The sequence below is a fragment of the Rhinoderma darwinii genome, chromosome 4 (genome assembly GCF_050947455.1).
Source record: "Rhinoderma darwinii isolate aRhiDar2 chromosome 4, aRhiDar2.hap1, whole genome shotgun sequence".
NCBI classification, from domain to species: domain Eukaryota; kingdom Metazoa; phylum Chordata; class Amphibia; order Anura; family Rhinodermatidae; genus Rhinoderma; species Rhinoderma darwinii.
The window spans coordinates 363,258,803-363,274,145 of NC_134690.1; the positions used below are offsets into that span (position 1 = coordinate 363,258,803).

The 15,343-nt window shown below is 42.8% G+C and overlaps 1 protein-coding gene across 1 annotated transcript in view; it reads right to left on the reverse strand.

The window, feature by feature from the left end:
• Positions 1 to 15,343, reverse strand: part of TMX4 (thioredoxin related transmembrane protein 4) — a 69,867-nt gene that overhangs the window by 26,468 nt on the left and 28,056 nt on the right. Inside the window, exon 3 of the mRNA XM_075863059.1 lies at positions 1,011 to 1,056. Coding sequence (XP_075719174.1) covers positions 1,011 to 1,056 — 46 coding nt within the window. The remainder of the gene's footprint in view (positions 1 to 1,010; positions 1,057 to 15,343) is intronic.

The following is a 15,343-nucleotide window of genomic DNA, read 5'->3' on the forward strand; positions in this document are numbered from 1 at the left end:
GCAGATCTTGCCATGCTCTCGTTTGTTGTGGCAGCCGTTTTGGTCTAAAGTACGGTAGACATCCCATTCCAAAACCGTAGGCGTTCAAAATGGAGTTGGTCCCCCTGTTTACAGCTAAAAGAGCTTCCACTCTTCTGGGAAGGCTTTCTACAAGATTTTGGAGTGTGAGTGTGAAAATGTTTGCCCATTCATCCAGAAAATAATTTGTGGGGTCAGACACGGATGTTGGATGAGAGGGCCGGGCTCGCAATCTCTGTTCTAGTTCATCCCAAAAGTGTTAGATAGGGTTGAGGTCAGGGCTCTGTGCGGGCCAGTCAAGTTCTTACACACCAAACCCACCCAACCATGTCTTTATGGACCTTGCTTTATGCACTGGGGCACAGTCATGATGGAACAGAAAGGTCTTCCTATGCTTTGTATTCACGTCGTGATCAAAAAATTTTCTTATTTTTTTCCTATACCACCGTGCCATTTTGCAGTGATTTTTGCAAACTTGAAACAAAATGGTGCGGTTTTACAAAAATGTACACAAAAAAAAAAAAAAAGCCCATTTTCAGCGCGACATTTGAAACCGGCCTATAGAAGAATTGTAATAGGATACCCAAAGACATTAGATTAGTTCCATTCAGGTTTATCTTTAGCACAGGGATACACAGTTTATAAGTATACACAATTATGTTAGCCAATCGAGTTCAACCCATAAGGGTGAGGTCACACATGGCGGATTTGCCTTGTATTTCTGCAGTGCGAAAACACGCTGCAAAGAGATTTTCAACATAATCCAAAAAGGTAAAAATATAGTCTGCATAGGACATTGCACAGGAAATACAAGGCAAACACGCCATGTGGGACTGCACGCTTGTGGTTTTGATCCAGAGGCAGGTAAAATATCCCCTAAAAGGCAGAAGTCAAATTTTCCTCATCCCAGGGGAAAACTATCCAACCGACTCTATACAACCTGTATAATTCTGCAAATCTACAGTATCAAGTAAGGTAATACATCCACTTACTGGTATATTGTTGGAAGGGTGGTGACGAAGAAACGACCGCTCAGTCCTAAGAAAATTATAAGAATGCAGTTAACGAACAATCGGAACTATTGATCCATATCAATCTTTAATCAGTGTGCAACCTTCTGATTACTTTCTATAATAAAATAATTTTTACTTTTTCAGCTACACCTGAATCCGTCAGCTCAGCGGGTCAACACGCACAACCCGCTGTCACTGAACCAGTCAGTCCCGCGGACCGAACAGATACAGGTGTCAGCGCAAGATACAGCTGCTTGGAAAGTTGTACCAATCACACGGATACACATTTTTATTAAAAAGGGTGTACATAGCGTTTAAGTGCAAGCTATAACGGAGAGGTTTGCCTGACTTGTTCAGAATGACCAGTTTCTCCCAGTACACAGGAGATATATGGAGGAACGGTACCTAGAGCGGCGCACGTTGACCACCTATACCATCTTTAACTTCTTTTTTTGCACATCATCTAAAACACATTTATATCTTTTACAAAGGGAGTCTATGGGCAACATATGTAACTGTATGAGGTATAAACCCAATGAAGGGTAAAAATAAAATGAGAAGACAGCCTAACATTTAAAGGGGTTAGCCCACGAAACATTTATCACCTAGCCACAGGATAGGCAGTGCTCATGCTCAAACTCTGCTCGAATAGGGGCTTTAATACTAAAACATAGATCTGCCCCAATAGGAATTAAATCAGTACAACATTTTGGACCCATTTAGATAAAAAAACAAACAAAAAAAAAACACAATAGATACATTTTAGGCAGTAACAATGATGGTAAAATGGATGTTTAAACGTTTTCAGTCGTATGAGGATTAAGAAGGCACAAACAAAAGTAAGTTAACCTCTAAATATCCTTAAAGGTCATATGGACATTATAGAAGGAAGGTTCTCTGCTTGGCTTTATGGGCCAGAATGAAGAGCTTCTAACAGTAAGTGTCTCTCAATGTGGTGGTGCACCCAGCTCTTCCACGGTCATTCATTCAGCTGGCATATTAATACTGCATAGTCAGACGCAGCGTCTATCTGCGTTAGGCTGGGTTCACACTACATTTTTGAAAAACACTGCTTCAATACGTCGGTAAACATCTGCCCATTACTTTCAATGGGTCTTACAATGTACTGTGCCGACGACCTGTCATTTTACGCGTCGCTGTCAAAAGACGGCGCGTAAAATAACAGCCTCGTCAAAGAAGTGCAGGACACTTCTTGGGACGTAATTGGAGCCGTTTTTCATGGACTTCAATGAAGAACAGCTCCAAATTACATCCGTAAAAGACGCAGCGAAAAACGCCAGTACATGCAATTACGTCTGAAATTCAGGAGCGGTTTTCTCCTGAAAATAGCGCCGTAATTTCAGACGTAAATGCAGTTATCGTGTGCACATACCCTTATTACCGGATCCTCAGGGGTTAGAAGAAGCAGACTGACCAGGCTAACCAACATTTAAAATAAGTGTTCTTTTTTTTCAATCGCAAGAATAAAAGTATCAAAAGTCCAAGATTAGATCCAGAGCATGAGGTTTGCAGTCGGGGATTGGGAGTCGGCATCGTTCACAAAATTACAATTTTATGTGGCAGTCTCATAATTCTTATATCACATCCAAGGGGACCAAACTGCTAAGATTTTTCGTGGTTTCTATGTCCCCAATATGCTAGTTCCTCCAACCAATATATCTGATCAACTTTGGCTATCCATTGTGAAATGGATGTAGATACAGTAGACTTTTCATGATGTGGATAAGAGCAGTCTCACTGACGCAAAAAGGGTCTCACCATGAATTCGAAAACGGGAGCGAGGTCGCTAGGCATTATATGTAGCAGAGAAAATTCTGGCGTGCACGGGATTGGACACTCAAAAACTTTTCCCAAAACTTTTGGGCGGAGATTAGAGAACTTCTGAACCTTAGGGCAAGTCCACCACACGTGGAAATACGTATTTTCTTCAATCTGGCATTTCCAACCAGTATTCGGGTACGAGGTATGCATTTTTTTGCATCTTAGACAGGGTTACGTGCCAGGGAGTTAGAACGTTACAACCATTTTCTTGTATGCGGGAGCATCTGGAAGAGAGTTTGGGAACTGCTAATATATATGAAACGGTTTCCTCTGATAACTTATCTGTAAATCCCTTTCCCAGGCCAAAGAGGCAGAGCAATAGAGTGAGACAATTAGGTAGAGCAATTTCCTAGGGGGTTTGTTCTGAAGAATAATGCTCTCAAACCAAGTGGGAGCTCTGAATGTTTTAGAATGGATTTTAGGGCAAGCTTCAGTGCATGGTATGTGAAAAGGGGAAATTAACCACATTTAGGAAATGTTTAACTTATGTTATGGTGGGAACCAGTCCATTATCAACATATAACATGGCTTTATATATTTATACGGAAGAAATCCGGCTATTCCACATTTGAAGTCGTGCTAGAAGGTGACAACCGGTCTCTGACCTGGATTACAGTGGATGGGAAGGTAACTAGTTTATGAGTTAAGTCAAATGCCAAAAGTTGGTTTGGTAAATAATTTTGACAGGGGAGCTGAGGAGGGAGGTATTATCTCTATTAAAGAGGCTCTGTCACCAGATTTTGCAGCCCCTATCTGCTATTGCAGCAGATAGGCGCTGCAATGTAGATTACAGTAAAGTTTTTATTTTAAAAAAATGAGCATTTGTGGCCAAGTTATGACCATTTTTGTATTTATGCAAATGAGGCTTGCAAAAGTACAACTGGGCGTGTTGAAAAGTAAAAGTACAACTGGGCGTGTATTATGTGCGTACATCGGGGCGTGTTTACCACTTTTACTAGCTGGGCGTTGTGTATAGAAGTATCATCCACTTCTCTTCAGAACGCCCAGCTTCTGGCAGTGCAGACACAGCCGTGTTCTCGAGAGATCACGCTGTGACGTCACTTCCCCAGGTCCTGCATCGTGTCAGACGAGCGAGGACACATCGGCACCAGAGGCTACAGATGATTCTGCAGCAGCATCAGCGTTTGCAGGTAAATCGATGTAGCTACTTACCTGCAAACGCTGATGCTGCTGCAGAATCAACTGTAGCCTCTGGTGCCGATGTGGCCGACACGATGCAGGACCTGTGAGTGACGACACAGATCTGCACTGCCAGAAGCTGGGCGTTGTGAAGAGAGGTGGATGATACTTCTCATCAGAACGCCCAGCTAGTAAAAGTAGTAACCACGCCCCGATGTACACACATAATACACGCCCAGTTGTACTTTTACTTTTCAACACGCCCAGTTGTACTTTTGCAAGCCTCATTTGCATAAATACAAAAATGGCCATAACTTGGCCAAAAATGCTCATTTTTTTAAAAATAAAAACGTTACTGTAATCTACATTGCAGCGCCGATCTGCTGCAATAGCAGATAGGGGTTGCAAAATCTGGTGACAGAGCCTCTAAGTATTAGTTGCCGTAAAAATATCAGAGAGATTTAGTTCTATAGCCACTCAATATTTCTGTTTTGGTTGGCATAGCCATTCCACCACTCGGTTAAAGTGTTTTGATTTATAGTAAGGAGGTAGATCAGGCAGACCAATACCTCCCTTCTTATCTAGTCAATATATTATGTGCAATCTGTGGCCAAGAAACCCTCCATATAAATTTGGAGATTGGTTTACGAAAAGTGACAAAGAAGGGCGACGGTACCTGAATATGAAGCGTTTGGAAGAAGTATATAATTTTTGGAATTCTTATAGGGGTTGTCCGAGATTTTTTTATTTTTAAGTACAGTTAGAAATACATTACACATATTAAAAATTGCATAATATACTTACCTGTGCAATCTTGCTTCTGTTCTCCGCTCTGGCTGCTTCTTCCTTCTGGTCACTTGAGCTCTGACGTCACCTTTTCAGCCGCCTCCACTGTCGTGTTGTATCCCGATCACATGGTCTCGCACCAGAGAGACCTCGGATGGTATACGACACGTCACTTGTCACGTGGTGTAGATCGGCTTCTTCTGCTTCACATGCAGTAACGCGCATGCGCTGTCACTGCTGTTCTCGCAGTCCCTGCAGTTCTTGAGATAACAGCAGGGGCCGCGCATGCGCGTTACAACAGAACAAGCCGATACACACCACATCACAAGTGACGTGTCGTGTACCCGGCAAGAATTCAAGATCAACAATGCGGCAGAGCCTGAGCAGAGAGAGACGTCAATCAAGTTCCCGACGACAGGATCTGGAAATGGGGCCACTTTGGAAAACGTAAGTATATTACAAATGTATTTATTTTTTTAACTTAAATGATTTAATGGTGTTATTTAAAATATTATGTTATCTCGGACAACCCCTTTAAGCTTTGGATGAGATTTTTTTGACCGATCCAAGAGGAGAATGGTAATTGCCAGGAGTTATTTGAGTTATTATAGGGATGTAGTTTTATTATAGCGGGTCATTAAGTCAGAAGAAATATGCACTCCCAAGTACTTAAGCACATTTTTGGACCAATCAAAAAGGACGTGCTCTTAAGGGTATCTTTTGTCCAGACGGGCAATATTAAAGGACTTGGACAGATTAACCTTAAAACCAGATATGAATATGAAAGATTCAAAAGAGAAAGTACATGGGGCAAGGACAAATTTGGATTAGCGACGACTACTAATAATAAATCACCAGCGAACGCGGCTTCTTTACGGTCCCTTCCCCCATAGCACAGTCCCTGAAAGTTTGAATCTAGCAGGAGCTTTTGTAAGAGTCTTTAGGCTAAGTGCACACTTCAGTCTTTTTCTTCAGGGTGCTAGCAGTTTTTCTGACGGCTAGCCCCCTGACCGATTGATTTCAATGAGGCCATGCACACTTCAGGTTTTTTTTACGGTCCCGTTGCTCCGTTCCGACAAAAGTAGAGCATGTCCTACTTTGGTCCGAGATTCTGTGACCGTGAGGCCCATGCAAGTCAATGGGGCCGTCAAAAAAACTGAAGGCACACGGAAGGCATCAGTGTGCCGTCCGTGTGTGACGGAGCCGTTGCCTAGCAACGGCCAGGTGGGCAGAAGTACATTACAGATATATTTCACTAATCGGCAGCCACTTGTCTCTATCAATCACTGATCGAGAGAAGAGGCTGCTGATTAAAAATAAAATAAAAAGCAGTTCATACGTACCCCGGTCGTTGCCTTGGTGACGAGTCCCTCTTCTTCCTCCAGTCCGTCCTTCCTGTATGACGCGGCAGCATGTGATTGGCTGCAGAGGCGGTCACGTCGGATGAAGCGTTAACCCTGGAGGCCGGTCTTCGGACGTCATCCAGACTTGCGTGACCGCCACTACAGCCTGTGATTGGCTGCAGCGGTGACATGGGGTGAAACGTAATCCCAGGAGGCCGGACAGGAGGAAAATGCAGGGAGTTCTGGGTACGTATGAACTGATTTTTTTATTTCATAAATTGTATTTTGCGAGCGCCGAGCATGGTCATTCTTCAGCACTAGTCACTGTCCAGGGTGCTGAAAGAGTTACCGCCGATCAGTGCAGCCCATTAGCTCTTTCAGCACCCTGTACAGTGACTAGCGCTGAACAACCCTGCTCTTTCAGCAACCTGGACAGTACCATGCTCGGCTCTCGGAAACACGGAGTGCACACAGAAATCACACGGCTGCTAAAACGGGCTCACGGACCCGTCAAAAACGGCCGTGAAAACGGTGATGGAAGTGTGCACGAAGCCTTAAAGTGTGAAAAAACAAGAGGGATGAGAGAGGGCATCCCTGTATCGTCCCACTGCTAATCTCTAATGGGGAAGGAAAAAAAAATATACATTGTTAACCGCTATTTTTGTCGTGAGGCAGCAGTACATAGAGAAAATGGCATCTATAAACTTATTGGGAAAACTGAATTGTTTGAGTGCTCCCCACATGTAGGACCAACTAACGAATTAAAAGCCGTCTCGGCTCCGGTGTCTGAGGAGGATAGTTGGGATTGAGGACGCGTTAGCATATTGCATCACTTGTAGTATTCTATATGTATTGTCTTTTCCCTCTCTCTATGGGATGAAACCAATCTGGTCAGGGTCTAAAAGAGCAAGTAACAGAGTATTTAATCTATTGGCAAGTAACTTAGCATACAGCTTTAAATTAGAGTTCAATAATGAGAGAGGGTCTTTTAACCCTACTTATGTATAATAGAGACATGGGTCATCAAAGAGCATAATTTAGCCCTGCATTGCACAACTTTGTTAGGTATGGAAATAATTTTTTGGAACGCCATATAATATGGTGGTGGTCCGTCAGGGCATTTGTTTTTAGGGGCGTTTCGAAGAGCCTGGAGTATTTTGGTTTCTAAAAATGGTTGACATAAGGAATCCGCATGCAATTCCAAAAGATGGGGTAGACCGAGGGAGCTTAAAAATAAAAATCAGTATGTTTCCAGTTGTTTCTACAGAGTCAGAGCTGCCTAGGTTATATAGGTCAGTGTAAAATGACCAAAACTCCTCAGCGATGGAATCCGTATTTATGAAACGCTGCCCATTCGCCAGCCGTAAAACCGGGATGAAAGCTTTCCGTTTGACCCTTGAAATCATGAATTTCGTAAGCTTGTCTCCATGGGTGTAATATTTAAATTCAGAAGAGGTGCTAAGCAGCTCTTTCAATCTTACCTCTTTTTTTTCAATTAAGTATGAGAAGCCGAAACTATGCACTCTAAATAAAGCTGTGTGTGTTTTCCATAGCGTTCCCATGGAGACAGAGCCCTCATCATTCATTTTAAAGAACTCAAGTTTTTTTTAGAAAGCTGCTCAAAATTTGCAGGCGAGTTGAGCACCTCATTTAACCTCCAGGTCTGGGTCCTAGGAGAAAGACTTGCGATTACAAGTAGCATACTGATAGGAGAGTGGTCCGAGAATATCGGTGTGTCAATTGCAATTAGGTACAGTTTGCAGGTGAGGAGTGAAGGTAATCTAATTGTTTGTAGAATTCACAGGGGGGCAGAGTAATGGGTATATGCTCGTTGGCCGGGATTTTTTTAAAAAAAACCTCACCAATTCATAAGTATGCAGACTTTTGAGAGTTTGGCCAAAGCAGGATGTGAGATTTGGGAATGTCCAGGACAGGATTTAGAACCAAGCTAAAATCTCTTCTGAAGGAGTGGGATAGCTTCTTGAAAATCATGAAATAATTGTAAAGAGGACGTCCGCTAGGTTATCTGATCCATATTAGGAGCGTAGAGGTTTCCAGTAGTTACCAATTGATACCCACAGTGCCTTTAAAGAGGCTCTGTCACCACATTATAAGGGCCCTATCTCTTACATGAGATCGGCGCTATAACGTAACAGCAGTGTTTTTTTATTTACAAAAACGATCAATTTTCACCAAGTTATGACCTATTTTAGCTTTATGCTAATGACTTTCTTAATGCCCAACTGGGCGTGTTTTTACTTTTGACCAAGTGGGCGTTGTACAGGAATGTATGAGGCTGACCAATCAGTGTCATACACGTCTCTCCATTCATTTACTCAGCACATAGTGATCCTGCGTTGTTCACTATGTGCTGTCACATACACACACAGTAACGTTACTGAAGTGTCTTGACAGTAAATAGACATCGCGTCCAACCAGGTGAACTCGATGTGCTGTGCTGTAAGTCACACACAAACGTTACTGAAGTGTCGGGATTGTTAATAGACATCCCATCCTGGTTGGACGCGATGGATCACTATGTGCAGAGTAAATGAATGGAGAGAAGTGTATAACGCTGATTGGTCAGCGTCAAACACTTCTCTACACAACGCCCACTTGGTCAAAAAGTAAAAACACGCCCAGTTGGGCATTAAGAAAGTCATTAGCATAAGGCTAAAATCGCTCATAAATAGATTGTTTTTCTAAATAAAATAAAAAACACTGCTGTAAGGGCCTGTGCACATCACCGTACATTTCCGCTCCGGGGTTCCGACGGAGGGTTCCGTCGGGTGAACCCCGGAAACCAGACGGAATGGTGACGAACGGAAAGCATTAGCGATGTTTCCGTCACCATTGAGATCAATGGTGACTGAAACGGAAGCTGTGCTGTCAGTTTCACTTTACGTTGCGGGGTTCACCCGACGGAAACCTCAGACGGAACCCCGGAACGGAAGCCAAACGGTGATGTGAACAGGCCCTTACCTACATTACAGCGCCGATCACATTATGTAAGAGCTAGGGCACTTATAATGTGGTGACAGAGCCTCTTGAAGGAATAGGTATCTGCCGTCTGAGTCAGCTAATTGGTTCAGAAGAACAGAGTTGAACTCCTTTAGAGGCACATGAGGAAGGGCCACTATGAAACCATTGGATAAGTAAACATTTGACACAGATGTGATTATTTCTAAACCAGTTCTCTTGAAGCAGGCAGATAGCAGTTCTGATTATAAGACATGCTATTATCTCATTTTAGAAGGAGAATTTATGCCCCACATAGGGTATGATGTAAGTTTGAGATCAGCCATTGAGTATTTGTTTAAAAGAATGGCACAAAGCCAGGACAGCAAATGAGGTATGATCCACACGAAGAGAAAGGAAGTTCCCTCTAAAACGCACATAGTCCGGAGAGGGTATAAAACAAGGAAATTAACTGGGTGTGTAATTTTCAAGGCACTAAGAAAGTAAGTGTTATACGATTAAGAACATAAGGGGGTATATGTCTATTGACATGTAGCTAACTTTCCGGTCACATCATAATGATATGAAATAGTAAGAAAATTGAGAAAACCTCAAAACAGAAATCTGTATTATTGCAGCACGGCATTTTCAAAGTAGTAATTCCTAGTTAAAAGGAACCATATTAGAGCAAAGGATATAACTAGTCAGCTTAGTAGAGTCTTTGTTCTTCAGGTGTTGTCCAACAGAATGCTTTTGGCGCTTCTCTTCTGATTTTCCTGCTCTTCTCAAGTTGCAGGTTCCCATGGTGTAGGTGGTGGAATTCTGAGCAGTCTTGAAAGATCTTGTATCATATTCCAATTTTGTAGTGTCACACATGTAAGATCTAGTTTATCTAGAAGAGGATCACCATCATTTTTCACACATATGGTGTAGCGAGTACGTTCCACGGTAGTAAACAGGCCAAGAGGTGAAGAGACACCTGTAGGGGATGTTTTTAGAGCGTAGAACATGTTTAATAAGTGCCTCTTGGGGAGGGGGATTGGGACCAGGTCTTGGAACAGTGACGTTATGTCCCTCAAAGGGTGCAGGGGCCATTTTCGCTGGTCTTTTTCAATATAGCTTCTTTCACTGTGTAGTCCAATAGCCAGCAAATTACATCTCTTGGGGGCACATAGATTTTCGATCGTGCTGAGTGATCTATGTACTCTTTCAAATCGCTAGTTTCAGGGTAGTTCTCCCCAACTATAGAAATAAGGATAAGTTTCACTGTACTTGACAGATTCCGAAGCCACACATTCTGGAATGATTATCCTGGTCTTCCATGTAATCTTATAATAAATTCAGATCTTAACAAGCGTGGAAGTGTTGGGCTGTGGCTTCTGTATGCTCACTCACTGTCCCTTATGGGGTTTTCTAATGAGTCTACTCTGAATCCAGTTTGGCTGACATCTTGTTTTATAGTGTGAAGTACCTCCGCAATAGGCTGAAGAGCTTTGATCCTTGCTCTTTGGAGGAATGAGTGCGATTGTTATACTAGTGCTGGTCAATGAATTTGAATATCAAAAAGTTAATTTCAGTAATTCAATTCAAAAAGTGAAACTCATGTATTATATAGATTCATTACACACAGGGTGATCCATTTCCAGCATTTTTTTTTCTTTTAACGATGATTATGGTAACAGTTAATGAAAACGCAAAATTTAGTCTCTCAGAAAATTAGATTATAAGCCCAATTTCAAAAATGATTTTTAATACCGAAATGTTTGCCTACTGAAAAGTATGTACAGTATATGCACTCAATACTTGGTCGGGGCTCCGACTCTGCATGAAAAACTGCATCAATGCGGCGTGGCATGGAGGCGATCAGCCTGTGGCACTGCTGAGGTGTTATGGAAGCCCAGGTTGCTTTGATAGCGGCCCTCAGCTTGTCTGCATTGTTGGGTCTGGTGTCTCATCTTCCTCTTGACAATACCCCATAGATTCTCTATGGGGTTTAGGTCAGGCGAGTTTGCTGGCCAATTAAGCGCAGTGATACTGTGGTTATTAAACCAGGTATTGGTACTTTTGGCAGTGTGTGCAGGTGCCAAGTCCTGCTGGAAAATGAAATCAGCATCTCCATAAAGCTTGTCAGCAGAGGAAGCATGAAGTGCTCTAAAACTTCCTGAGTTGACTCTGGACTTAATATAACAGTTGACATATACTGTACATACTTTTCAGTGGGCTAACATTTCGGTATTAAAAATCATTTCTGAAATTGGGCTTATTTATTATTCTGAGACACAAAATTTTGGGTTTTCATTAACGGTTAGCCATAACCATCAACATTAAAAGAAAAATAAAATGCTGGAGATAGATCACTGTGTGTAATGAATCTATAGAATATGAGTTTCACTTTTTGGATTGACTTACTGAAATAAATTAACTATGATGATATTCTAATTAATTGAGAAGGACTAGTATGTCATTCTCAGGAAGTTTAACGTGGTAGAACTAATTAAGAAAAGGCTTTAGGAAAGATAGGCGTCACCGATATATAGTAGCGACCCCTTACCACACACCGGGCACTGCACTGGGGGAGGGAATGTCTCAATTTATGGGGCTTAAATTGTTCTTAAAGCCAGTTATGGTACGTAGGCTGTGTGCCCCAGCAATACGATGGCACTGAAATCTTGGACTCCGGGCGTTTATTAGTGGTGGATAGTAGGCCCTGGAGCAAAATAAGTAATCCCTTTGATGTATTTGGGTATTAAAAGGGCAGTCTGGCCATTTCTTACACTTCGGTCAAAAGGTCATGTGATTCAGGTCCCTATGAGGTCTGGTGCAGGAAGGATGAATCAGGTAAAGTCCCAATATGAAAATAAATTGGCAAATAACTGAAATGGGCCACAGGTGTATTTTCAAACCCAGGCTGCCTTTGCTGCTGCTGAATTTTGAATTTGCTCCTGTGCCTTCCCAGACTAGGTAGCAGTCTGTTGGTATAAAGCTATATAGTCTGTTGTAGGCCTTCTGTGGAGCAATGGGGGCCTGAGTGGGGGCACTGATGGAGCCACGCCAGGAGGTTGCAGAATTCAATCACCCGGCCAGGGGTCTTAAAAGGCTCGGGATGCAGCTTCTGCCACTGCAACAGTTCATTCCATCCGCACTCCTTCCTCCCATTCTAGAAACCGCCACTGATCGGCCTGCTCCCAGTTGGTGGATGGGTCAGAATGGTACCCCGGCGAGTGCGCCCTGATGAGTATCACAGGCCCCCCGCATGAAGGGAGGCCAGGGATTCAGCCGCGAGGTAGGCCCCATCAGTAGATTAGAAGCAACGTGTGCAAGAAACACAGCAATCGGCCGATTGCTAGAACATCGGTAGCGGTGAATTCTGCTGTGAACAAGGCGGGGAAAGTGGAGGATGAAGCAGGATTTATAATTGTGTAGAAGAGCCGTTCAGACTTGCGTCTACACTGTTTGGAGTTTAGGCCGCCCTCCCCCCTTAAAAGGTGTCATTTTCACGAGACAACCACTTTAAGTGTATCAAACAGTTTGAAAGGGTTTTGCTTTCCAAAGCACAAAGTATAATATGGTATAAACGTAAAGACTGAACTACTAGACTATTAGAGAGCAAGACAATAATACTTTGAAACTTGCTGCTCTACAAAGTGTCCTTAGATAAGCACAGTATGTACAAATCTGACTCAATGACAGCCAGTCTTTCCTTAACCGCTGTTTGTCCTTGGACCCCCCCCCCCCCAATGAGGTTCTGACAAGATGTCAGAGACCTTGTTGATGGTGCACGTCACCTTTCCCATCCTACTGCACTGTGATGGTGTGTTATCTCACCCACACATGGTGATTTTTGCCTGACCATGGTTATGTAAAAAATAAGAAAAACGGATATGTATGCCAGCATTATTCTGGAATTCAGATATTCTAGTTAAGCAGTACAAACAAAACATTGACCAAAAAGTAAATATCAGCGGTATTACAATACAAAAATATTCTATATGGATGACAAAATAGTAACCTAACACATTTGAATATATAAGTCATGATTCATAGCATTTAGAACCTCAAAGTAAATTGTACTGGACATAAATTAGGCTCCTTGTCAGTTCCCAGTCCGCTCTCCTTCTAAGGGTATGTTCACACGACAGCGCAAAATACGTCTGAAATTATGGAGCTGTTTTCAGGAGAAAACAGCTCCTGAATTTCAGACGTTTTTGCATGTACTTGCGTTTTTCGCGGCGTCTTTTACGGACGTAATTGGAGCTATTCTTCATTGGAAAACGGCTCCAAATACGTCCCAAGAAGTGTCCTGCACTTCTTTGACGCGGGCGTAATCTTACGCGCCGTCTTTTGACAGTGACGCGTAAAATTACACCTCATCTGAACATCGTAAAACCCATTGCAGGCAATGGGCAGAGGTTTGCAGACGTAATGGAGCAGTCTTTTCAGGCGTAAACCGCCTCCATTACATCTGAAAATAGGTCGTGCGAGCATACCCTAAGGCGACATGCTAAGGTGATGTACACTGGACATCACATGATTGCGACGTCCAATCAGCACCCGCGACAGTAATGTTTCATCCATGCTACATCATGCCATAATATTGCCTTAAAAGAAGTGAGGACCAGGGACTGTTTAGCAGCATCATTAAATGAGAATATAGGAGAAAATAAAATTTTCACATTTTAAACCCCAAAAGCCTCATTCATGTATTCTGGAATAATCCTTCAAAGCAGTTTTTATCCTTGCCTTCTGCTTGTGATTTAAAAAAATAAAAAAATAAAATAAATAAAAAAAAAGGAAAAAGATGGCCTTATTTAGGAACAGTTGTCCCCCCTTACAAGATTAACATTGTCAAGATTAGCGAGATCTGCTGGTCGGTCCAAATGAACGTGGTGGTGTGAACGTCATAGAAAACGGGCTTGAGTCGATAAAAGCAAAAACCTGATTATCTTCATGCGTTTTCCGATTATAGGAAGAGTTTAGGAGTGGACAAAAGTCTGCACAAAGTTCATAAAGGCAACTGGAGAACACTGAAGATAAAATAGCTGTTGGCCTAAAGATTATCAGTGGCTGTTGATGAAAACAACAGGATCAGCCAAAAAAATATGTAATCTGCACAGCCAGCATCTGTACAGCTACCCATGTTGCCTACCAGGAGTCCCCACACCCCTTCTATAGGGTGACTGTCTTCTGTCTGAGACCCCTCCTATAGGGTGACTGTCTTCTCAGTCTGTAAGCCGGGGGTGACATGTGGTAAACCGTACAGGAGCCGCTATTAGAACTGCTCCATTCCCACCCTATCCCTTTTGAGTGGAGTAACCTCTTTAATACGAAGATTTGCTGCAATTCATTTAGAACTTTGAATTTGGGTAAGACATCCAGGGCAAGATCTCCAGCAGTGATCAGTACTGGGAAGAACAGGGACAGGATGTATTTTTGGAAGTTGTAATTCCACCCGATCGCTGCCTTCAGGCACCGTTTTATTTAAGTGCACAGCCCCTTTCATATGTAACCTTTTACCCTATGTCAAGTATCGTGTATCTTAGTTTTGACAACAATAAGAGGTAATGATAGCACAGTCATAGAAAATTAAAAGGGGTTTTCCAGGGACACATTCTTTCCAGGCGGGCAGCGCACGAGCACTGAGGAGTTTCATTAATGAAAAGAAAATGGGGCGGGCATTGAGGCATAAGCAAAGAATTCAACGGAGCGGACATTGAGGAGGCTGTGGACCAATAGGATGCCTCAAACTCGGGTATACGACAGAAGTCCCGTGTTTGAGGCATCCTATTCGTCCACAGCCTCCTCAATGTCCTCTCTGTTCAGTCTTTGTTTCTGCTTCAATAGCGGCACCATTTTCATCAGTGCCTGAAAGCTGCCTGCACCGTTGGTATCTACAATGATGGGGATTACATATGTTTAGGGATGATGGGGATTACATATGTTTAGGGATGATGGGGATTACATATGTTTAGGGATGATGGGGATTACATATGTTTAGGGATGATGGGGATCACATTAGATATCTGAGGTGCGGTCACGTGATTCTGTGGGCGGGCTAAACTAAAGGGGGAAGGGAGAACTAGTGGGGAGGGCCAATAGACACAGAGGGGGCAGAATAATTAGTGAAGAACAGCCCTGTGTCGTTACGTAGGTCAGCGAGGTAGCGACACAGGACTGTGTATTCTGACTCTCGTGCACGAGCCAGTGTCGAGGGGAAAAAAAAACCAGATAAAAAGCAGAACTTCC